Source organism: Chanodichthys erythropterus, chromosome 3 (assembly GCF_024489055.1).
Source record: "Chanodichthys erythropterus isolate Z2021 chromosome 3, ASM2448905v1, whole genome shotgun sequence".
NCBI classification, from domain to species: Eukaryota; Metazoa; Chordata; class Actinopteri; order Cypriniformes; family Xenocyprididae; genus Chanodichthys; species Chanodichthys erythropterus.
Genome location: NC_090223.1, coordinates 28,709,897 through 28,735,465, shown reverse-complemented (window position 1 = coordinate 28,735,465; position 25,569 = coordinate 28,709,897). Strand labels below are relative to the sequence as shown.

General features: G+C 36.7%; 1 protein-coding gene across 8 annotated transcripts in view; it reads left to right on the top strand.

The window, feature by feature from the left end:
- Positions 1-786: 786 nt before the first annotated feature.
- arhgap27l (Rho GTPase activating protein 27, like) overlaps positions 787-25,569 on the top strand; it is a 29,660-nt gene continuing 4,877 nt past the window's right edge. The window contains exons 1-14 of one of the 8 annotated variants that reach the window (XM_067381657.1): positions 787-1,011; positions 1,355-1,706; positions 1,842-1,915; positions 2,233-2,462; positions 3,075-3,202; positions 7,430-8,342; positions 19,531-20,004; positions 20,571-20,783; positions 21,550-21,630; positions 21,756-21,872; positions 22,247-22,333; positions 22,754-22,816; positions 23,954-24,018; positions 25,057-25,144. In XM_067381657.1, coding sequence (XP_067237758.1) covers positions 7,479-8,342; positions 19,531-20,004; positions 20,571-20,783; positions 21,550-21,630; positions 21,756-21,872; positions 22,247-22,333; positions 22,754-22,816; positions 23,954-24,018; positions 25,057-25,144 — 2,052 coding nt within the window. In that variant the 5' untranslated portion in view covers positions 787-1,011; positions 1,355-1,706; positions 1,842-1,915; ... (1 more) ...; positions 3,075-3,202; positions 7,430-7,478. Of the gene's footprint in view, positions 1,012-1,354; positions 1,707-1,841; positions 1,941-2,232; positions 2,463-3,074; positions 3,203-7,429; positions 8,343-19,530; positions 20,005-20,570; positions 20,784-21,549; positions 21,631-21,755; positions 21,873-22,246; positions 22,334-22,753; positions 22,817-23,953; positions 24,019-25,056; positions 25,145-25,569 lie in introns of all 8 variants that reach the window. The other 7 variants (XM_067381658.1, XM_067381656.1, XM_067381654.1 and 4 more) reach the window with 7 other exon arrangements.

The window sequence follows — 25,569 nt, the reverse complement described above, 5'->3', positions numbered from 1 at the left end:
AACATGTCAGTGGAGCGGCCCACACTATTGTAGCCAAATCAGAAAAGTTAAAAACACTCTCTGCCTGTGAACCATTTTGCTTATTTAGGCTAGAAAAAATTTGAAACGTTATAAATGGCACTAGCAGCACATTTTATTATTATGTACAAGCTAATCTATTAAGTGAAAATGATTAATTATAAAATGAATTTAGCAAACACAGGCAGCAAAATATTTAGAAAATAAATAAAAAATCCAAAGGAAACTATAACATGTATACATGTTTGTAACAGTTGTGAAAATTTAAAATAAACTAGCCGTTGATGTAGCATTTGACACTCATTTTCCAACAATGCTAAATTCACCATGTGATACATGTGACCATGTGTTCACTAAACAATGTTGAGTAACTAGAATATTGTTTTATGATCTAACTACAGCTGATTCACTTAAATATCCGAACAACTATTTCCACCCTTTTTGTTCCAGAAAGCACTACACATTCCAAGAGCATGCCAAAATGGGGCATCACTGAAAGCACAGAGTCCAAAGGCAACAGTAAATCTTCACATGCCCCACCCAGAAAACATACTTTTTTTCTTCTTCAGGGGTGGGGCATGTTTACCTGCTCACACATCTGAGAACGAGTACCTTCCTCTTGGTTCCTGGTTCACTGTGAGATTTCTTAGTATTTATATTTAGTGGTTGTTCAGTTTTATGCAGCCTAAAAGTGATTAGAAGTTGTGTAAACTGGAAGGGAGGGAAGAAACCACCAGAGCCCAAATGGGTGTGAATCAACCACTGGGTGTTATTCATAGAAACTGCATGGAGAACTCTTGCAATAGCTGATGTTTGTCATTCAGTAGTTGACAAGAGGAGTGCATGAAACCGCCACAAGTGAGTTAGTACAGGGTAGCATAAAAATACCTTTAAAAATACATTTTGATACACACTGGGACCTGAAAGATGTCAAAAACCCCAAAAAAAACAATAATGAACAGAAGAGATGAACGCAGAACTTTCTGTTTGCAGGTAAGGAAACTATTTAAAAGTTAGAACATCCTGTCAGTTGTAGTCTCAGTCATGTGATCCTGTCTACTGCTTTTGTTGATTGATTTCACCCACCAACTTTCCGGTGACCTGATTTGTTGATGAGGCACAACACAACTTGAAACACATAGTAACATTGCAGAACATCAGACTGTTGAGCTTATTTGATAAGCAACATCATCTTTCAGAGTTAATAGAGTATTGCTTTAGTGGGATACAAATTGATTATGAGTTAGGAGGCTTTTCTTTCAAATGACTCAGTTGAACCATACCCTCATCTCTCTCTCTCTCTCTTCCTGTTGCTAACTGTCTGAACCTTCTGAAGCTGTGATGTGTGTGCTGGAACAGGAAATGAATGCAGACAGAGGAGGCAGGCAAGCTGAAACTGGCACAAAGCACTAGCGTGTATACACACCCACCCACATACAAGCATACAGACACACACACACTGGCCCTGAGCAACAACTGTCAGAGCAAGAACTTTGAGCTATAGGTGGAACGACAAAGCGGTGGCGGCAAAAGATCGAAGCCTGTCTAAGACATTAAGCGGAGTGAGTTTCTGAGAAAGGAAAAAAGATTTAAAGACGAAGAAAAACAAGAGACGGATCTAATGTAATTTGAACAAGACAAGGAAACAAAGGTGTGGAGAAGATGGTGCTCCGATCCTGCCTGAGCAGGTAATCTTATATGAATTTGGTTACTTTAGATGTACTTTGTATTCATTCTTAAAGTCCTTTGCATTTTATTCTTAGCCTTAAAATCTGTTTGAGATACCTACCTTCCTTTTTTCTGTCTTGTTATGTGACAAACAGCTGTCTGGCCACATAAACAGCAACTTGTTGCAGTTTACAAAGAGAAGGCACAGTGAGCCATCTTACGCTGTGATGTGAGACCAGAAAATCAGAGCATACGTACTTGATTTTTTTGGTTTTTCAGAGTTTTGCTTTGTGTTGGTGGCACATCAATTGAAACTGTCAAGCTGATTGGTGAAATGGGGATAAAAAGTATTGTGATGAGAGTAACATTGTTATTCATGGTCAGTCTTTGGATCTCATCATTCTCTGACCTTAGTAATTCAGCTTCATTATGCTCAATGGAACCTGTGAAGAAAGATAAGAAGAATCATTTTATATGCATGCTTAATCCATTTACAGTGTGCATGATCAAGCTATCTCCTTATGTTTTAAACGTTTTACTGTGTAGGCTTCAGAGTGAGAGTGCTCTTTCTGCATTCCTGAGGTGACTGGGCTGGTGGGTGTGGGTGTGGAGGAAAATTGGAACACCACAGATCTGGTACAGCTATCCGAGTACACGGCACATTCCGAAGGGAATCTCGGTTCTGCCTCAGGTCTTTGCTTTGTGCGCACCTCAAAATAACCCTTCTGACTTTGAGGCCACTGCTTTGGTTGGGTTAAAATCTGAAAGCACAGCAGGTTTTGTTAAGAATCATACTTCACTTGCAAGCATTTTCAGTGTACACATCTGAGTTTGGTTTACTGGTTAACTTTAAAATTAAAATTCTGTCATTTACTCACCATATTTTCCTTCTTTCAAGGAACACAAAAGGCGATGTTAGACAGAATGATCAGGCTGTTCTTTTCCATACAACAAAAAATAGCTTAAAAATAGATTAAAAACTATCATTAAAGTAGTCCATATGAAAGGAGCACTAATTTCCAAGTATACAATAGCTCCGCATGATGAGCTGACCAAAGATGCTGAGAAATCACATCTGCCATTGCTTTCACATCTCACTGCATATATATCACGATTTATGCAGGCAATGAAGTTGGAGATTATTGACATCAAACCTGGTGCATGTTTGAATGCACACTTGCACAGATCATTTTCAACAAATAACAAGTTAGTCTGTTTATCAAACAAAGCTATTGTGAATTATTTGGTTCCTCAATTCTTTTATTATTGCATGTACACAGTCTCTGGCACAATCTCAAAAAATGTAACAAGGAAGAGGAGTGGAAGACAATAGCTTTTAATATTTGTACATTTTTTGTTCTTGTATTTTTATGTTCCACACCTGACAGGCTATGAAAGACTATTCAAAACACAATGAGGATGTTGAAGACCTTGGACTGACAAAATATGGCAGGGGATAAAATGAAGTGTTAGGACAGCCCTAAATCCAATTCTAAAAATGACTGGGTGCTGCAGGGTGAGTGAACACATTACATAGAGAACCATTTTCCCCCCCGCCATGAACATCCTGTGAGAGATCCAGACAGCACAGCAAGGTCAAAGCAAGTCAGGCTAGAGAAAAACAAGGAGTTTCCGTGTTTAAACAGTGTCTAAATGGGAACGGCCTCCTCCAATTGTTCTGCACTAACAGCCATTTTCAACTGGAAGGACACCCCTCCCCCCCAAATACATCTTGTGCAAATTCCAAGATGATTTCTATTTAAACTGCTCCAACACAATGAATCACACATTGATGCTTCTCTCATTTTTGCTTTGCTGCTGTTCAACTCCAGGCTCAAAAGTTGTTAAGCAGGTTCGGTCTCTCTCCTTCAAAGGGGAACTGTTTGTGAAACACATTAAGTATCCAATCTGCGATCTAAGTTGGCATACTCTAAGTGCATATCGGTATGAAGATATATTCTCAGAATGTATGGCAGTGCTTTTTATCATTTCCTCCTTGGATTGTGTAATGTGCTCCTTTGGTAGACCACAAGGCCTCATCTTAATCCATTGCCACCCCCTGGTTTATAAAGTGAGAAGGGCATTTTGTTTACTCCCTTATTTAAGGAACTGCTCTGTTTGTCTACAAACTCTCTTTGTAAGCTTTTTCAAGTGTGCAAGGGTGGCGTTCTTCATCTTGTTTGTCTCTCAGGAGACATGTCTTAACTTGTTAAAAAAACAGCAGCTGATGTTGTTTCGGCAAGAGGCTGATAAAGTCTTCTGTAGACCACGTGGATTTTTCTCCTTTTCATATTGCTAAGAACAAATAATTTCAGTTTGCCTTATTTTTTGATGACCAATTTCTGGATTCCTATGATGTGATGCAGGATCAGTTAAAATAGTTATTAAAGTCATCTTTTTTTGTGACAAATGAGTGACAAATACTTTTTTTAAAAATATAATTGCTCAAATTACATTTACATTCCAGTATAGTAGTGGCTATAAGTGTACTTCAATCTGTCTGCAAACCGATTGAAAGAGTGTTTTTACAAATGAACTGCTTTTGAGAGTTTCTCAGACATTTTAAATTCATAACTGAAGAACAGGCTTCCTTTCAGTTGATGAGTTGGAACATGAATTTAATTGACCATCCCTTAATGGAAGCTGTAATTTGAATTACATGAAAAGAAATTTACTGAATTACAGAAAGGCAACAGCATTCTGAGAAAATAAGTGTTCTTCCACCCTGATCCACAGATTAATTTATTAATTATGATGAAATATATCAACTAAATACAAATTTACCAATCAGCTCAAACTTAAAAGCTTTTTAAACTTTAAAATATCCCAAGTCTCACGAGTCATGACAGCTGGCTCTATCACTCAAGCTTATACAAAAAAACAAAACAAAAAAAACATCAGGTCTGACAAGAAATTCTAAAGAGATGCCCTTTTAAAGCTAGTTTTACATATCTCTGTGTAAAGTGATTAAACAAAATCAAATATATAATTAATCAAATCAATCAATGCATATAATACATTATTTAATTATATATTTTGACCTGGTCATGTCTGAAATGCTGCTTATCTAATGAAACAGTCCTGTAGCACATGAGTTTACTTTGTTGTTTAGACTCTGCTGTGGTTAGACATAAAAGAACTACATATAAGATCCTTGGAGATTTGTTTGATTGAAGAAGCAAGCTTGCTTTGATTTAACGCAGCTTCAAACAACTACTACACATTGGATATTTAAAAAGAGCATGGCACACTGGGGGTGAGGGACTTGACCAACACAACCAAATATATATACTTATATATGACCATAGCCATAACCAGAACACACACACACACACAAATCTGTAGAAAGCAAATTTGTGTTGCTGACAATGCAACCCATGTCTTCCTCTCTCCTTCTCAGCAAGGGGAAGGAAGTCTTTAAAAAAAAGCCATCATGAAAACCATATAGTCAGTATAGGCTATGCAGCTACTCATTCAGTAATTCCCCCGAACATATCACGTACGATGCACATTATTTATATAATTTATTCATAAAAAAATTAACTCCCAATATATACTTCAGTGGGGGATATAGTCATGAGATACACAATATTGACGTGAGTTTAATACGTTTTAAAAATATATAGAATGTATTAATCTCATATGGCATTACATCCCACATTCAAGCATATTTTATATCCTGATCGATTAAAATGATTAAACTAGTAAGACATATTAATTTTCAACACCACACTGTACACACCTATCAGTCTTTGCATTAATGTTGCAACAGCACAATAATACTGTGCATAATGCACACTTTATGATGGTTACGACAGGAAAATATGAGTTAGAGATGACTTAAGTGTTTATATATATCCAGAAATATCCAGGGTGCGAGTGGTCCTGCTTTATGAATGAGAGGATCAGGCTTGCGTGATAAGGGAGCTGCCAATCATTTCCCCAGCATGTCGCTAAAAATACTCTATACATCTCAATGTGCATACTATCCACCCTAATAGTACTAAATATTACTAATGTCACATAGACTACTATTTAGGATGGCTAGTATGCACGTTGAGACGCAGGCACTGTCTTTACAGCACATAGAGCGCGATAATGCACAGCCGCGCCAAACAGACACAAAGAATATAACCAGATTAACCGCCATCACTTTGAATTATTTATTAAATGTAGCTCTTAATGAGAGCTCTGTAGTCTCACCAATAATTCACCAAGAACGTTCAAACATTTTCATGACATTTAATTCGTAAAATGACTTTGATTCCCGAGCTGGTTCTGATCGAGGCTATCTATCACTGTAACCGGAAAAACATTTACCCAGTGTGGATCATTCCAGATGCCAAAAACACGGAAGTATGAACAAGGTCTATAGATCAAACAATCCCTGCATCCCAATGTGCATACTATCCACCCTAAATAGTATTGAATATTACTAGTGTCACATACTATTTAGGATGGATAGTATGCACATTGAGACACAGACAATGTTCCTTAGAATGACAATGACATCATTTCCTATGTCTATACCTTAATATCTGAATTTCTACATAATTTGCTGGCAGCTGAATCCAAATAGCACTTTGATTACTGACACTATGCTGTTATCTGTCTTTCATATTACAGTAAACTTCCTTTTCAGTAGTCAAACCACACAGAAAAGATTATCAAGTGATAAACGATGCTTAGCAAACATTAACCACTTTTGCATCAAGGGTGAATCTCTTCAAAAGTACTTTGAGTACTTAGTAAACAAGATGAATTGTCAATCAATATAATCCTATACACATATATAAATATACACTGTAAAAAAAAATTTATTATCACAAAATTGTTTTATCAAATCAACTGTGGTTCAGATAACAACCAATCGACTTTTATTGTATTAACTCAAATTTGTCATTTCAATGAACTCAAAATTAAGGCAGCCAGGTATCTAACTTTAAGTTAAACCAACAATTCTTATTTACAGTGTAATAATAATAATAATAATAATAATAATAATAATAATAATAATAATAATATGTGACATGTATATAATCCGATTGATCTGGGCTGCGTTTTCCAAAAACATTGTGAGTTATGATGATCGTAGAGACCATTGGTAGTCTCTTTAAATTTTCTCTTCCAATTTTCTACGATGTTATCCTGTTCATTGAAACTACTAGAGCACTGGAAACAGGGGTGCTCTAATCTTACTTGAGTGGCTGTGGAGGTCACGCTAAATTGATTACTTCGGGTCATTGATCAGAACGATGGCATTTAACCTCAGTTATTGGTCCATATCAGTGCACTACATCACAGTTTCCTGCCTTAAATTTTCTTAAGTTAAACATCAGCTGTTGACAAAAGGTGGAGGTTAATGATCTACACTGTCAGCTTAAAATGATCCAGAGCTCTGGGAATGTGGTAATGTGATGTAATGAAATACTGTGCTTGCTTTTACTGCAGAATTTGTAGTCACTGCAACATGGCATGGAACTCATAGTTAAGGAAAAATCTTTAGATATAACTTTCCGGAAGGAGTAGTATGATTTATCTCATTTTGATTGAATCAGGCTTGTTGGGCAAAGTCTGAACAGCTGGACTAGTAGAAAGGTCAGCCAAAGTGCTGTTGTTTTTGCACTTATAGAGCAGGTGCTCTTTGCTTATGACTCAGATGTGAGAACAGCTATTAAACAGTAATCTGTGTCTTATGCTCAAACTGCTTTTTATAATCCTCTCATTTGTTTTCTATCCACAGGAGGGCCTTTCCTGAGCCTTGATTCCAGCTTGATTCCCTTAAGGGCTGAATGGGTGAGACGGGTAAGATGACGTCCTTACACAGTCTGGGCCTGGTATTGGTGGAGTTTGAATATGAATACGAGGGACGGGATGGCCACATGGTGTCCATTAAACCCAACGAGCGCTACATCCTCCTGTCCAAAACAAATGATCATTGGTGGCATGTGCGCAAAGATGAACAAGCCAAGCCATTTTATATCCCTGCTAAATATGTAAAAGAGCTTCCAGCCAACATCCCTTCACTTCTGGACTTCAGAGAGCCTCCAGCCCCTGATGTGAGGCTTGCAGTGCTTGACCTCGCAGATAAACGCAAACCAGATGAGGTGACAATTAGACATCGCTCCAAAGGGAATTACCACAAGACAGATAACCGCATGTCGACATTTGGCGTTCCTTTGGATTTACATGAGCCCCCTTCTTACAAACATGGGGGACCTTCAGATTCTCTCATCTCCCTGAACCCTGTTTCTGCTTCAGAATCATCACAGCAGAAGAAGAGGATGAATCACCCAACTAATCTGCTGTCCGGCTCTCGCAATGCTCCAGCTGAAACAGTGCCTGAAAAGCTTAGAGTTCCTAGCTTCAGCCCAGCTGACCCTCTCCATAGACCTACCCCTGCCAAACCTGTGGAGCTCCCCGTCATCAAGAACCTAAATGAGACCAGGCCTCACAGGAAGTCTCCCGAGCTGGAATCCCCAATAGAGCCTGAAAGTGAAAGTTCCAGTTCAGAACCACTGCCATCACCAGACTCGGAGAATATTTATGAATCCATATCAGACCTGAATCTAGACCTGATGTCACTGACAGATAAAGCACCTGCTGGATTGCCAAACCCTCAGACCAACACTTCATGCTCACCTCCAACAATAAAGGTAGAGATTTACCCGTTTATAAGCGTTGTGCCCCATTCAGAATTGAATTGATAATGCCTTTTAGATTCCAATTCAAATTTAAATTCATGCAGAATTCAAATTAATTGAAATTCAAACACATATAACTGCAATAAGTGTAATTTTAAATTAAAATTTTAAAGTTAATTCAAAGTTTGCGTTAAGTTTAAAATACCATATATGCCTTGCAGTTTACAGCCTTGGTTACTCTGCTGATAGAAACAAGAATGTGCATTTTCAAATCCTCTTTGTAGCTGTGGTTTCCCTTTTAAAATTTCACTTCTGACAGTTCCTTAAATGACACTGACTTATTTCTGTATGGACACAACCAGTGCTGATGCTAAAAGATGTGAACAATCTTTTAAGCAAACTGACGACATTGCCTTTTGCGCATATACTGTTATGTTATTTCAAATTTGTGCTTTCTATCTTCCTTAGAGAAATGTTAGCTTGAATGGAGTACCTTCAGAGATTTGTGATCAGTTTGTAGAACAAAATAAGTGCTGTAATGACTTTCCAACTTTAAACTGTGTATTTTTGACAAATATATTCTTTCTGTTTGGTTGGATTGGTAAGAAACAAAGCATTAATCCTTATGAGGGAAAACAGTAGGACAGAAAGTAATGTTTGGGTATGTTATCAAAATGGGCCACTGGGAGGCGATGTTGGCATGCTGCATAAATCCATGTGTAGACTAAAAATTAAGTTTCACTGTATGATCTAACACTAAATATACAGTACAGCTTTACTTGCACCCAAATTCATTCAGAATTTGAGACAATCATGATCTTGATGTGATCAAGTCACCATCAAAGTGACATTTTGTCCACTGAGTAGTAGTTACTCAGCTGTTTTGGAGACGGATGAAATAAAGCACCGAAAGCAATGGGAAATAAAGGAGAGCCGCTTCACAATACAGCCTTCCTACATGACATCAGAACAGGATATTACAGCTTTTCCTACAGTGAGGGAAGGATATAGTGAGGCAGCCTAAAGCTTGTGTGTTTTAGCATTTGAAAGACATCTAGAGACACTGTCATCTTATAAAAACGTATATGCCATTAATATCCCGTGATAGCCACAACCCTGTAAACTGACAAACTGCATCAAAAGAAAACATTAAAATCCATTTTCTGTTTGCATTCATTCTGTAATGAACTTACTCGTGTCTCTATACAGGTTGTCAGGGTGCCCATCCCCTTTTTTCAAGTGTGTGAACAAATTTTAGAGGTTACCGTGTTACAGATTTCATTTAATAAGAGCTACAGTGCGTCACAACAGGGTTAATGTCAGCTGTCTCTTAAAGAATACAGGATGGACATGTTTGCATATCACTTCTAGAAAGTAATGTTTTCAGTCAAATTCATACCTGAAATATAATAAGATAATATTCCTAATTGTGTTATTCATTTCTAAATACGGCTTTGGCAGTAGAGTAAAAAGAATAATTTAGCTTTTTGCATGTTCACTTCAAGGGGAACATGTTAATCTCCTGAGACACTGTTAGCACAGATCTTGGGATCTGAGTCAGGCTTGGTGTTGTAGCTGCAAGGTTACTATTGTTAGCACAGATGCTTTCAGCTTCTCAGTTTCAAAAACAGTAAATGATCCTGAAGATCATTGAAATTTGCCAGAAAGTGAGGGAGAGTGATAATGACCGAGTATGAAAGAAAGAGAAGGGTTTTTGTTCTCATTTTCAAATTGTTGTCTCATTCACTACTACTTTGGTAATTTAAATAATTATATGTCATAAAGCCACTGAAACATTGAAACTAGCAAGGAGGAGAGTGAGAGCGAAAGAGAGAGGCTTTTGGGTTACCTTTTAAAGAAGTAAGTTCCTAAGAAAACATATTTCATATAAGATGTTCATTTTCATTTCAGCTTCACCACAAAGCATTTTTACAAAATTCCAGGGAAAGTTCATTGTCATGTTCTCAGTTTCTCTGAACTTTACCTCATTCCAAAGAATTTGAGTTATGGAAGACAGTCCCAACAAAGTTCAACTAAACGGTGATGTTTTTCAAACTTTTTTTTTTTGTCTTTTGATTAAATATCACAAGAAATAGATGAAAGCAGTGACTGTCGGTTCCACTATTGTTTGGGAATAGCTTGGAATTTGTTTGGAAATGGAGAGGCACAGTGGGAGTGGAGCTCTCAGTGCACCTGTATCAGGTTTCAAAGCCATTGTTAGTCTGTCTACATCAGTGTGAAAAATGTTTCACACAAAACCAGTACTGTGTGTGAAGCTTTAAATGTCCTCCTCAGGTGACTTTATGCTTCTATATAGTTTGTCTATAGAAATGTCTTTTTAATTAGACTAAATGTCTTTTTAAAGGATTAGTTCACTTTCATATTAAAATGTCCTGATAATTTACTCACCCTCGTCATCCAAGATGTTCATGTCTTTCTTTCTTCAGTTGAAAAGAAATTAAGGTTTTGATGAAAACATTCCAGGATTTTTCTCCATATAATGGACTTAAATGGCCTCCAAACGGTTGAAGGTCAAAATTACAGTTTCAGTGCAGCTTCAAAGAGTTCTACATGATCCCAGACGAGAAATATGGGTCTTATCTAGAGAAACTATGTCATTTTCAAAAAAAAAAAAAATAAAATAAAAAAATAATAATTTTTTATAAATTTTAACCATGAACGCTCATCTTGAACTAGCTCTCTTCTTCTCTATTATAATTCCAGCAGTGTAGACAGTGCTAAGTGTACTACTGCCCTCCACAGGTCAAATTTTGAACTAAATTGTCATATATAATATGCTAGTGCAAGTATATAACAATTAGTTCAAACTTTGACCTGACCTAATACACTTAGCAGTGTCTACACTGCTGGAATTATAATAGAGAAGAAGAAGAGAGCTAGTTCAAGATGAGCATTTATGGTTAATCTATACAATTTTATTTTATTTAAAAAAAAAAAAAAATGATTGAAGGTTTCTCTAGATAAGACCCTTATTCCTCGTCTGGAATCACATAGAACGCTTTGAAGCTGCACTGAAACTGTAATTTTTAACCTGTCTGGAGGCCATTAAATCCATTATATGGAGAATAATCCTGGAATGTTTTCATCAAAACCTTAATTTCTTTTCGACTGAAGAAAGAAAGACATGAACATCTTGGATGACATGGGGGTGAGTAAATTATCGGGAAAATTATATTTGAAAGTGGACTAATCCTTTAATGACTGTAAAGTCAAGGTACATGGTTGTCACCATAATCATGCCCATGAGCTCAATTCAGCAACTGATTTTACTATGGGCTCACTTTTACTGAGTCAATATTATAGCTAAGTGTAGACAATTGTACCTCTATTTGTCTACTGGCAGCAACCATGAGAACAGACTGCTGGTCCATTCCTGCAAAAATGCCCCTCAGCCACCAGCACGTTTACAAAACAAAGGAGGAGTTCTTCCTGAAGGCCTCCAAATCTCATTTTACTGCTTAAAACCCAAACAAGTTAAGAACAACTCCCACCCTAACCAACACCACTGGCACTGTGTATACCCAGCTAACCGTGTCCTCTCCTCTGACCCTCAGCCGGACAGATGGCCGGAACACTGTGAAGAGGAATACACTTATAAAGGATACACCACTTTCGTTTTACACCGCAAGTACTCTTCGTATATCTGCCCTTGTGTTTGGTAGAGAAAGAGTTAAAAAACGAAGGTGGGTCGACGCTCCCTTAAACCTGTTGTTGGTAGCTTACCTGCTCGAGCGACTCTCTGCTAAGGAGTCGGAGAAACAGGTGAGATTTATCGCAGACGTCCAGCGGAAATCAAATACAGGTATTATTATAATTTACAAATCATTTATTTAGTAGCGATGAAGGTAGAGCTTAACCGACTCGCGCGGGTTTTGGACGGCTTCGTTGATTACAATGCGCGTTCCCGAGACTCCACCACAGCTTTGCGCGCGAATGATCACAGCGCTCGCGCTACTCTGCACTTGTAGTTGCCACAAGAATCAAGTCATTTTTGTTTAAATTGTATTTTTCACAGTACATATTGTTTTTAAGCAGCGTATGCCTTAATACCTTCCCCTTTGATTATTTGTAGCTGTAAAGTATAATAATGCTTTTAAAACAACCTTTTAACCCGGTATAAAATGTTTTACCGACCCACCTGATTTAGCATGGCTGTTTTTGTTCTGTGGTGTGCATTTCTGAAGTACTAAAAACTTATTTTCTCTAACTTCTGATTTCTTTTTTTAGATTTTTTCCCCTTTCCCCTCTGTTCAGTCATTTCTTTTTAACCATCTCTCCTCTCACACTTACACACAAACTCAGCAGTCTGTTTTGCCTTTCTCAATGGTGTGGAGCTATTATGAGCAGATAAGGCTACTTGCTCTCTGAACTGCTCTGATAAGCTGTAAATCAGGTTTAATTGATTGATATATGGTGCAAATTGTTTATTTAAAGCCCTTCTTGCACATTTGTGGGACTTTTTTGTAAGGTTAAATTTCAAGTTGATTAATGCCGCCTCATTTGGATATGAATATTTTGCAGTTAACAACATGAGCAAACCAAAAAACTCTCAGATGTATGCAAATATGATTTAAGTTTAGTTTTGTGTCCTCAACTTTAGATAATTATTATTTAGCCTACCTGTGTTTAACCTTTGATAGGGTGTCACCACTGATCATTTTAACTGACCGAACAAATCAGTGTCCACGTGATTTTTGTTGTGACTAATAGTTGTGTCATCTGGTTTGATATGAATTCCTTTTAATCAGATACATGTGACCCTGAACCACAAAACCAGTCATAAGGGTCATTTTTTGTTTTGTTTTTTTTTTTTAAATTGAGATGTATACATAATCTGAAAGCTGAATAAATAAGACTTTGATGGTGGAACAACTATTACATACTAGTAGATACAAATCTGAGGGTGTGAAAAAAAATCAGAAAATGGCCTTTAAAGTTGTCCAAATTAAGTCCTTAGCAATGCATATAACTTACAAAAATAGATTTTTGATGTATTTACAGTAGGAAATTTACATAATATCTTCATGGAACATGATCTTCACTAAATATCCTAATGATTTTTGGCATAAAAGAAAAATCGATAATTTTGACTTATACAATGTATTGTTGGCTATTGCTACAAATATACCTGTGTGACTTATGACTGGTTTTGTGGTCCAGGGTCACATATATTTTTTTAGGATTGCTTTTAGTAAGACCTAAGGGATAAGGAACTAAGAAATCTCAGTTTAAAGAAAAGGACTTGGTTGGATTCCTAGTTTATGTTATTGTTTGTCTTGAATAAGGAAGAACTGTTTGAGAAGTGGATAATCAAGAATGGAGTCAAATTACACTGGAATGTCAAGTCATAAGACTATTTTGAGACTTTATGCAACGTAAATGATTAACCAAACATCCCACTTAGTGAACATTGATTTTCAGCAGTTTAAAGTATGTTGAGAGTAGTTCCTGGGTTTACTGGGGAAATATGTTTAATTACCTGTAACCTGAGGGATTTTGATTGGGATTTTGGTTTTGTTTGATTGTTAAATCTGGCCTGTTATGTCTCTTTGTAAACCTGATTATTCTCATTGCAGTGCTGGATCTGTTTGGAAGAAAAGGTCTGATCCATTAAAACTTTTGTTTGAGATACAGATGAGTCCATAGGGCCAACTTTAAAGTGAAATCAGGCTTTTGAGGTTTTATTTGAATGACAAAACTCAGCCTGTAATCTCTTACCGCTTGATTTGATTACACCAGAAGCCTGTCTCACCCAGTTCTTCGCACATAGCTTGTTCAACAGGAAAGAGGAAGTAGCCTAATGGGAAAGACTAAATTTGTGATTTCAGTTTGCAAGCATTACTTCCCCTAATGGAATTAAGTGGCTTTGCAAACACTAAAGCTTATTACGTGAAATTTAAAAACGTAAAATTGCAAAAATCAGCATTTATAGTTTTGGTTTTACTTCAAACGCTTGACTGTTGTCCGGGTAACCTTTTGACAGATCACAGGATGTTTACTGAGCCTATATGATTGTTTGTTTATTTTAATTAGCATTACTCCACCTCAAGAGGAAATGATAGTCCCTCCACCCACAGCAGTTAGTTTGTGTTCCCAGTTGAGTTTTCTGTGTTTGTATGTGCGCTTTAAAATGCGTATTGGACCCTCAGGAGATCCCCTTTAGCTTTCCTGTCAAATAATCTGTTCCCCTCCCCTAAAGCCTGATGACAATTCACAAATTTCTGTGAATCTCTACTCGCTGTATACCTGCTGATAATGTACTCTTAGCCAGAAGCTAAGCTTTATTTCAGAGGGAAAGCGTTTCCACATCTTGTGGTGTTTTGAAACTCTCGCTCCCTCCATATGTGCTATGAACACAATAATTAGGGCCCGAGCACTGATGGTGAGAGGACCCAACTGGAATTGCTCCGTTTATTGAATTTTTGTATGCTTTCTGGTCCTTAGAGGAATTTTATTTTGATAACCGTTTGGATGGAAGTGAAAGAGGTGATCCTTAAGGCTTGCCGTACGCTTATGCCCAGGCTGCAGACCTTTCTGAGGTTTCGTAAGGTAAGCGGTAAACACAAGGTAGCATTGTGAAGCTGAGACTGGGTTTTGTGGGAATGCTGTGACAGATACGTAGGTAGGATATCGTGAACGCATTGATTGCATCAGTGCTTGTGAGACTACCTTTGTTTGCTTAAAAGAAACTGTTGTTTACCCATTAAAAGTTTTCTACTCAAAGTTTGTTATTACTAGAAAAGAGAATGATTTACTTTCGTTCTGCTGCCTTGAACTGACACCATAAATAATTTGTAATTGTTACTGGGTCATTCCTAATTTAATTTCATAAAAGAGGTTTTGGATGACAATATAGCCTGCATGGGACCAGAATTTGAATTGTAGATAATGCAAATCCATTACTTGCACTTGTTAAGAGTTTTGCATTATTATTTTTTTTTTTACTGTTTATTTTAATACTATGACAGTATTATGAATAATATTATGATAAATAATGGCTTGGTTTTTTTTTAAACAACATTTTTCTAATTCTTGTACAAGTACCTAACATGCAATTTTATGATTATATTAATTAAAGGAACACTCAACTTTTTTTGAAAATAGGCTCATTTTCCAACTCCCCTAGAGTTAAACAGTTGAGTTTTACCGTTTTCGAATCCATTCAGTCGATCTCCGGTTCTGGCGGTACCACTTTTAGCATAGCTTAGCATAGTTCATTGAATCTGATTAGACCGTTAGCATCGCGCTTAAAAATGACCAAAGAGTTTTGATATTTTTCCTATTTAAAACTTGACTCTTCTGTAGTTACATCTAGTACTAAGAACGACAGAAAATAAAAAGTTGTGATTTTCTAGGCTGATATGGCTAGGAACTATACTCTCATTCTGGCGTAATAATCAAGGAACTTTGCTGCCGTATCATGGCTGCAGCAGTGCAATGATATTACGCAGCGTTTGTCACAAACGTCTCCATGGTTGCAAGGCACGTTCCCTGTGCAAGCAGGGGCTCACGGGCGCTGCGTAATATCATTGCACTGCTGCAGCCATGGAACGGCAGCAAAGTTCCTTGATTATTACGCCTGAATGAGAGTTCCTAGCCATATCAGCCTAGAAAATCACAACTTTTTATTTTCCGTCAGTCTTAGTACACGATTTAACTACAGAAGTGTAAAGTTTCAAATAGGAAATATATCAAAACTCGTCATTTTTAAGCGCGATGCTAACGGTCTAATCAGATTCAATGAACTATGCTAAGCTATGCTAAAAGTGGTACCGCCAGAACCGGAGATCGGCTGAATGGATTCAAAAACGGTAAAACTCAACTGTTTAACTCTAGGGGAGTTGGAAAATGAGCCTATTTTCAAAAAAAAGTGGAGTGTTCCTTTAAGAGATTAATACATTAATTATTTCTACTTAGTCACACTGTATGAACATAAAAAAGCTAAAATGTAATTCAAAATTCTGGATCTATTTACAGCACTTGCAATATAAACACTTTTATTAATATAATACACATACACAAACACAAACATATATGGTCTGTTTGCTATAAATTACAAATATCTTTCAGATGTCACACAGAGACAGAGTTGATTAATTTTACATTATTTGGACATAACTCTCTTTAGCTGGCACGTGTGATTGAGTTTTTTTGTGAGACGGCTGTACATTTTGGCAGTCGTCCACACTCCACCATTATGCGTGTATCAATCTCTTCTCAAATGTCTAGCGTGCAGCGGAAACCTCTGCCCGTTGTTCTGTTTTGATCTTGGCTTCCCTTCCCCAGAGAGTGTGCTGTGCTTTGGAAAACACATTATCTGGATGCATCCAAATTTTGGAAGGATGTGGTATCCAGAGAAACTTTCACTTGGACTAAACAAACACAGGTTTTCATTAAAAGGGCCTGTTGTTGATGTTTTTCAGACCTCACATTGTGGATTCCAGTGAGCTTTGACTGGTGTGCGGGTCAAAAGTCTGCAGCCATGCAATGATAGTTCTAAAACAAATTCAAATCATGTCATCTACTCACCCCTCTTGATGTTTGAAACGCATATGATGCCATTTTCTCCTCAAGAGGAGTTGGCTATAGCAAAATGTCCAGGTAGCTTTTTTCCATACAAATGGTGATTATGACTCTACTGCAAGTTGTCCATACAACTCTATATTCTTATATAATGCTATAAATGTTTCAGGCAAGATGAAGAGAATAATACATTGAGCAAACTTTCCATTTAAGTGCAGAGACATGTTCTGTTTGATTGAAGCTCCCTATAAATGGGAGAAAAATTGAAGGACTTAATATGAAAGCTGATGAGAATTTGATTCCACATAAACGTCTTTGTGTCTTTCCTGAATCGAGGGAGCGGTTCCAGCAGGATTTTCTCCCCATAGCTTTGTTTTCATGAGGTTTCTATAGATCTTTGTACAGATGAATACTGGATGTTCTTGCATGGGTTATAGATAGATACACTCCTCACTTTGACATGATGTCATGCAAGTGCTGTGTTCCATGGGAACCCCATAAACATTTAATTAAAAATAAAGGTTCCAAAAGAGGGTATTTGAAGTGATGCCATGGAAGAACCATTTTTGGTTCCTCAAAGAACCTTTTACCTAACAGTTCTTTAATGAACCAGCGTGAAGAACCTTTTTATAATCTAAAGAAGCTTTTTCCACTATAAAGAACGTTTTGTCCAGTGGAAAGGTTCCATGGATATTAAAGGTTCTTCATGGAACCATCAATGCCAATAAAGAACCTTTATTTTATTAAGAGTGTGGTTTTCACTGCTTATGTACACAACAAAATTAGAAAAGACCAATGATATGTTAAGATTTTCAATCTTTGCTACACTGTAAACCCTCAAAATAATTAATTGGTTTGAGTAGGACAAACAAATTAGTTCAGTCAAATAAACTTTTATGAGTATTTAGAACTTTTTTTCTTTCAAGTTCACAAAACTGATATATTTTAAGTAAACTGAACTGTTTCATTGTTTTATGAACTTATTTCTTTTAATTTAGATGAACTTAATTTTAACTGAAACTGGGCTGGGATTACTGTTTCCCAGCATGCTTTGCCTATGGTACTCAAAAGGGAGAGTAAATGCTGACAGTGTTATATAATTTTTTTTGCACAAGATTAATGTAAAGTGGGAGATTTAGTAGTGATTAATGTTTTGTTATGCTAATTCAGAAGAGTTTCTGTTAATGTGGGTTTTTGGATAGTTACCATCATGGTGACAAGCAGTGCATGCAGGTTTGAGAGCAAGTATGTTAAATATTTAAAATGTTTTTCTGCACTCATTCAGCAAGTGTTATACCATGCTAGTGTTAACATGCTAGCAAATTAGCAAGTTAGCTTTTTCTGAATTAGCTTGTTATAGCTAAGTTTACACTAATAAAAATGTTTATATTGCGGTTACATGATAATTATAAGTTAAATGTATGAATTAGTGTACTCAAACATTAAGTACAATTAAAATGTATAAGTACAAAATAAAAATCTACCAGTTCTGCTTACTTAAACTTTGAATTTCTTATCTTAAAAATTGAGGCAACTGATTGCCTCAAATTTATTGAGTTTTGCCAACTTATTTGGGTTTACAGTGTACTAAAGTCAAACTATGTCAGAATTCCTCCTTATTTTAAGGACCTCCCAAAATAACACATGGAACCTTTTTCTGACTGAAATAACAATTCTTTGCTTTTGTCATCTCCTTGTAATTCAGTCAAAAAGTGACTTCAGTTAATTTAAATATGATAACATTCCTTTATGTAACCTTAAAGGAACACTTTTTGAAAATAGGCTCATTTTCCCACTCCCCCAGAGTTAAACAGTTGAGTTTTAATGTTTTCGAATCCATTCAGCCGATCTCCGGTTCTGGCGGTACCACTTTTAGCATAGCTTAGCATAGTTCATTGAATCTGATTAGACCGTTAGCATCGCACTTAAAAATGACTAAAGAGTTTCGATATTTTTCCTATTTACAACTTGACTCTTCTGTAGTTAAATCGTGTACTAAGACCGACGGAAAAGTTGTGATTTTCTAGGCTGATATGGCTAGGAACTCTCATTCAGGCGTAATAATCAAGGAACTTTGCTGCCGTATCATGGCTGCAGCAGTGCAATGATATTACGCAGCGCCTGTGAGCCCCTGCTTGCACAGGGAACGTGCCTTGCAACCATGGAGACGTATGTGAGAGACGCTGCGTAATATCATTGCACTGCTGCAGCCATGATACGGCAGCAAAGTTCCTTGATTATTACGCCTGAATGAGAGTATAGTTCCTAGCCATATCAGCCTAGAAAATCGCAACTTTTTATTTTCCGTCGGTCTTAGTACACGATTTAACTACAGAAGAGTCAAGTTTTAAATAGGAAAAATATCAAAACTCTTTGGTCATTTTTAAGCGCGATGCTAACGGTCTAATCAGATTCAATGAACTATGCTAAGCTATGCTAAAAGTGGTACCGCCAGAACCGGAGATCGGCTGAATGGATTTGAAAACAGTAAAACTCAACTGTTTAACTCTAGGGGAGTTGGAAAATGAGCCTATTTTCAAAAAAAGTGGAGTGTTCCTTTAAAGGTTGGTAGACGATGACTGAATTTCCTTTTTTTCATCTTTAGATGAGATTTAGTCTTGTAAAAGCACCTTTCTTCTTTCATCTCTCCCATCAGACTGAGAATGACCCCACCACTGCAGTGTATGCTAATGTTTCTGACCTGAAGAAGACCGTTCCTCGCTCTTCTAACTCCTCTGCCTCCACCTGCTCCTCACCCGGCATCGCCCTCAGTCCCGCCCCAGATACCGTCTCCCCGCCCAACTCGGCCGGATGGCAGGTCCATACTGACCACGACAGCGGAAAGGATTACTACTACCACCCTGCTACAGGACAGAGCAGTTGGTCTGATCCCCGTAACCCCCACCCAGGAGCTGGTATGGAGTCTGTGACCTCAGCCATGCCTGAGCCCACCCCATCCTCAGCACACTCGCTGGGCTCTGACTGGGTGCAGCTTTTGGATGAGACAACTGGGAGACATTATTATTATAATAGCACTTTGAAGCAAACCTCTTGGACTGCCCCAGAGCCATCGTCATCTCTGTCCTCCACGGACGAGGCACACAGTCATGGCAAGGAGGCAGATTTCCCGGTAAGATTCTGCCTGTCTCTGTAGCTACTACCGTTTGAAGACTTTTTTTTTAAAGAAATTAATCTTTTATTCAGCAAGGATGTATTAAATTTAAATTACATTTAAACTGACAGTTTAAATTTTTATTTAGATATAGATTTTGTATTTCAAATAGATGCTGTTCTTTTGAACTTTATATTCATCATCATCATCATCATCATCAAAAAAAAAAAAGTATCATGGTGGTTTACACAAAAATATTTAGCAGCACAACTGTGTTCAACATTGATAAGAATAAATATTTTTTGGGAGTACGTAAATGCTTCAAATCATCATATCGGAATGATTTCTGAAGGATCATGTGACACTAAAGACTGGAGTAATGATGCTGAAAATTCAGCTTTGACCACAGGAATAAATTACATTTTAAAAATAAATAGAAAGTTAAAAATAAGTTATTTTACTGTTTGTACTTATTGATCAATTTAATGCAGCTTTGGTGATCTTCCACTCTAGACTCTTGACCTGTCTGTCTGTCTATCTATCCATCCATCCATCCATCTTTTATTCATTCTTTGCATCCTCAGCCACCTCTTCCAGATGAGGACTACCCAACGAATCAGTGTGAGGATTCGCACATTTCACTTCAACTCCCTAAAGATTTTCAGTTGCCCTCAATCAAGCGTGCCGTCATCCCCAGGGCTGTTATGGACCCACGTAAAGATGCCCCTCTGGGCTGGACTCACTCTGTAGGGGCCGATGGCAAATCTGTCTACACAAGTGATCTCGCTCAAGAAAAGGTAATGAGGGTTTATCAGAAAACACAGACTGGGAGTACTAATGAATATACTACAGTGATCATAAACTGCTAAACAGGCTGTGAAAAAGCAATCATATTTTTATAGTTTATTTTTATAGTTTAGGAGCCCTGATCCAGTCCTGTTTTTTCCCCTTTCAGTGCTGTGAGTGAAATACTTAATTATCATAATTTTTAATACTCATATATGTCAAAACATGTGAGTTCTCATTCATATTTATTTCATATGATATCAGAAGATATATTCTTTGACATTTTTAATGCTTGTCACAGTAAATAAAACATAGCAGAATTATGACTATTGTTTTGTGTGTATTAGCGCCTTCTTCTGGCACCTTCATGATATTGCAACTGTGCACATGGCAACATACTGAGGACATGTTGCAAATGAATCCAACCAGCTCCTTTTTTCACATTTATTCCTAATTTAATGGACAGTCATAGGGGAAATAATTTTAAACATGTTTAAAATGGAGCTGAGCTTACTACTTTCTTATTGGTAGCTAAATGCACAATCAAATTAGCTAAATTATTTAATAAATTAACATGCTAGAAGAGGTAAGAAATGTGTTGAACTTTGTGAAAGATTTATCAGCACATTAAATAAACTCAAAATATTTTATTGGAGTCTAAATAATTTTGTGGCTAGTCCAAGTCTGAAACGAAGTTTTAAATAAATAGCTTAATAAATAAACCAAGACATTTATTTCACAAAATGACTGCCTAAAATTTTTGTCTCCCAATTGCAGTGGATCCAGTCTAAGGATGAAAAAGGGAAGTTGTATTACCACTTAAAAGATGGGTCTAAATGTCAGTGGACCCTTCCAGAGGTCTGTGCATGTTTTGTTGTTGTTGTTATTTGTCAAAATCGAAAGCATTTTATATTTTTTTTACAAATGTATGTCTCACCCTGAACTGTATTAACTCATAAGACCTTTATTGACTCTTTGTGAAGGCTTCAGCCCCGCCCAGTCAGCCAATGAATGGAAACGGAATAGACCAAGATGCTCAACCTGTTTTGAACAACTGGAGATACACAATGGCCCAGTTCAGCATGTCTCAGGAAGACCTGGTGAGTGTCAGCTCGGGACACTCTTAACCCGGATCTTTTCATCCCCATAATTTAAGATATACACAATTCTTTGACTCTTTTTATCCTTTTGCTTTTTAAATAGTTAACATTTATCTGATTTATAAACCCCTAGAGAGCACATAAACCTAAATGTTTCTTCACAGTTTCAGCAAATTGTGTGAGGGATGCCCTTAAAGCAAAGCCTGTTCTCTCTCATGTGAGACATTTCATTTTCAGCTATTTTCTGCAGCTGACATCACAGTGACCACAATAGGAAGGAAGGAAACATCTGGTACCTGATCTGACACACAACTGCACCTCTTTCCACCACCTAATATTCATTTATTTTTCTTTCTCTTCATTTCCTCCAACAGAAATTTTCCCCCTCACACAGGCGGATCGCCTCTGACAACGCCAGTGATGCATCCAGCACAGGGAATTCACCGGAATCACAGCATTACGTATGTAACGTGACCTCTGTTATTTCCAACCCTCGCTAGAGCCTATAACTTCCCCAGAACTCATTCATGTGTAACAGTCTCATTCATATTTTATTATAATTTCGCTCTTATTCATGTTAAGTTTCTCTAACGGAATACATTTGCATGCATGATCTTAAACCGATATTAACCAGTCATGTTAATAAAAGAAAAGATGTTTTTAAGTCTCAAGTATGTGATTTTCTGATGTTCTTGTTTAGTTATCAGTGTTTGGTGTGTATATATATATATATATATATATATATATATATATATATATATATATATATATATATATATATATATATATATATATATATATATATATATATATATATAAAAAGACAATAAAAAGAAGTCCAAGATTATGTGAGAACCCATGATTTTGTTTCCTTTCTCAAGGATAAAAAGTTAAGACGGCGGAGAAACCTGTCCAGTCAAAGCTCAGATTCACATTCTCATCATGTACGCATCCTGAGCTTGTTTAATAGGCCTGTTAAGTTGTCTGCATTGGAGTCCAAAACTAACATGTCATGCATTAGACAAAAACTAACTTCACTGCTTGTTCTCTGATGGTCTTTCTTAGCTTTAAAATGTTTGACGCTCATCAGTAGCTGTAGATAATGTTGTTTTGTGTCATGCTATTCCATCATTACTTACTTATGTAACTTTCTACCAACAGACCTGCACTAACACACACTTTTTAACAACTGTTGCACTCACATCACACAGCATTTTCTAGCTCTCTAAGCTCTGAAATTTAGTTCTTGTTTACTTGTCATTATGAAATGAACAAATGGTTTATTTTTAAAAGGTTAGTTCACCCAAAAATGAAAATAATGTCATTTATTACTCACCCTCATGTCATTCTACACCCTTCATTCATCTTCAGAACACAAATTAAGATATTTTTGATGAAATCTGATGGCTCAGTGAGGCCTCCATTCAAAGCAATGACATTTCCTCTCTCAAGATCCATAAAGGTACTAAAAACATATTTAAAACAGTTCATGTGAGTTCAGTGGTTCTACCTTAATATTATAAAGCAATGACAATATTGTGTGCCAAAAAAAACAAAATAACGACTTTTCAACAATATAGTGATGGGCCGATTTCAAACACTGCTTCAGAGCTTTACGAATTGAATCAGTGACTCGGATCTCCTATCAAACAGTTAAACTGCTGAAGTCACGTGACTTTGGCGATCTGAGTCACTGATTCGATTCGTAAAGCTTAGAAGCAGTTTTTGAAATCGGCCCATCACTATATTGTTAAAGTCTTTTTGTTTTGTTTTTTGGCGCACAAAAATATTCTCGTCGCTTTATAATATTAAGGTAGAACTACTGAACCTTTATGGATCTTGAGAGAGGAAATGTCATTGCAGAGTCATCAGATTTAATCAAAAATATCTTAATTTGTGTTCTGAAGATGAACGAAGGTCTTACAGGTGTAGAACGACATGAGGGTGAGGAATAAATGACATTATTTTCATTTTTGGGTGAACTAACCCTTTAATGTTAAAAAAGAGCTTTTTGTTTGTCCATGGATTGAATTATTTTTTTTAAATCTGACAAACAACCCCTTGTCTTTTGCATTTAACAGTCATCACTGGAGAAGGCTGGGATTCTCAACAAGACCAAAGTGGCTGAGAATGGAAAGAGGCTGAGGTGTGGCCTTAAATTAACAGCTTTTATCTGTGGTTAAACAGTATAGTCATACTTCACCTAAGTATTGATGGGGGAAAAAATCTGTCATGTAAATCAGTCATCTGTTTAGGGGCCATTTACACGACACCATTTTCAACTAAAAATGATTTTTTTAGATGCGTTTTGGCTGTTCATTTACACAACTGTGTTTTGGGGGCCTGAAAATGCAAAGTTTTGAAAACGGGGTTCAAAGTGCACGTTTTTGAAAGTGATACCGTTATTGTCTCTGCGTAAACTCCAAAAATTTAATTTCAGTAGTAATATGAATATTTATTTCAGTAAATATTTTAATAATTTGACTACAAATTTGCATGTTTATGGTACTTTGATGTGCAGGTAAACAAAACAAAAAAACATTTTATCCTTTTTTTTTTTCATTTTTATGATTTAATTTATTATTAACTTCTCATCAACTCATGAAACCCTGGTTTGGGAAACCCTGCATTTCTTTATGCGCTTCTGGCTAATGAAAGTGTAACAATGTTCAAGGCTCAGGGAAGAAGGAGGTGGGAACCCGCAAAAACCTAACATAATATTACAGCAAAATAAACATAAACAACAAAATGAAAGGAAACGGCACCCCCTCACTGACGACTGCCGCATATAACACAACTTGCTGAATGTTAAATTTGGAACTGCATGCTAGCATGCTACTCTTACTCCTCCTGCCATAAAAAGAGATGTTAAAAATAGTAAGCGAAGCATGCTAGTATGCGGTTCCGAATTCAGCAAAAGTCCCAGGCCTGGTCCTCTCTTGTCATGCACTGTTGTCACTCCTCCTTTTATCCTTCCGGAGCTCCTCCCCGGGACTCGATACAGAGTGTCACGCAGGTGTCGCTCATTAACATCCGCTCCCACGGCTCTCGGCCCCACCCTGCTTCACGCCACAGAGAGTTTACATGAAGATTCCCTTTCATATATATTGCTCAGATGCTGAGAATAGAGTGAGATTAAAGAAAATGTGTTTCTGCTCTGAAATCTCTGCTGCTGTCTTTGAAGGAAGAACTGGGCGCAGTCGTGGACTGTTCTTCATGATGGCATACTCACTTTCCACAAAGACCCTAAATTTACACCTGCTGGGATGTCTGTAAGTTCACCTAATCTGCTTACTTAATAATTTGAAATACACAATAGATCAGTAACATATCACTTATCAGCTGATATTGTTTTTGTTTTTTTTAATTATCATATTAGACTATATTGGATATATACTTGTTTATATTCATTTCCACATGCTCATTTCCTCTATTTTTACATACAGATTACCTTTGTCATAATCTTTAAATCTTGTAAAAGATAATTTAATAATAAAAAAATTAATTCAATCTTTAAATCAGATCTCAAAATGAATATCCATTTTTCATACTCTACATTATTATGTTGTGTTGCCTAAATTTACATGTACCATTTCAACATTTGCTTTTTTTTAGTATTCAATTTTATTTATTTATTTATTTATTATTTACGGTTATTGGCACCCTTAGTTTGGTACAATACAGATATAAAGAAAAC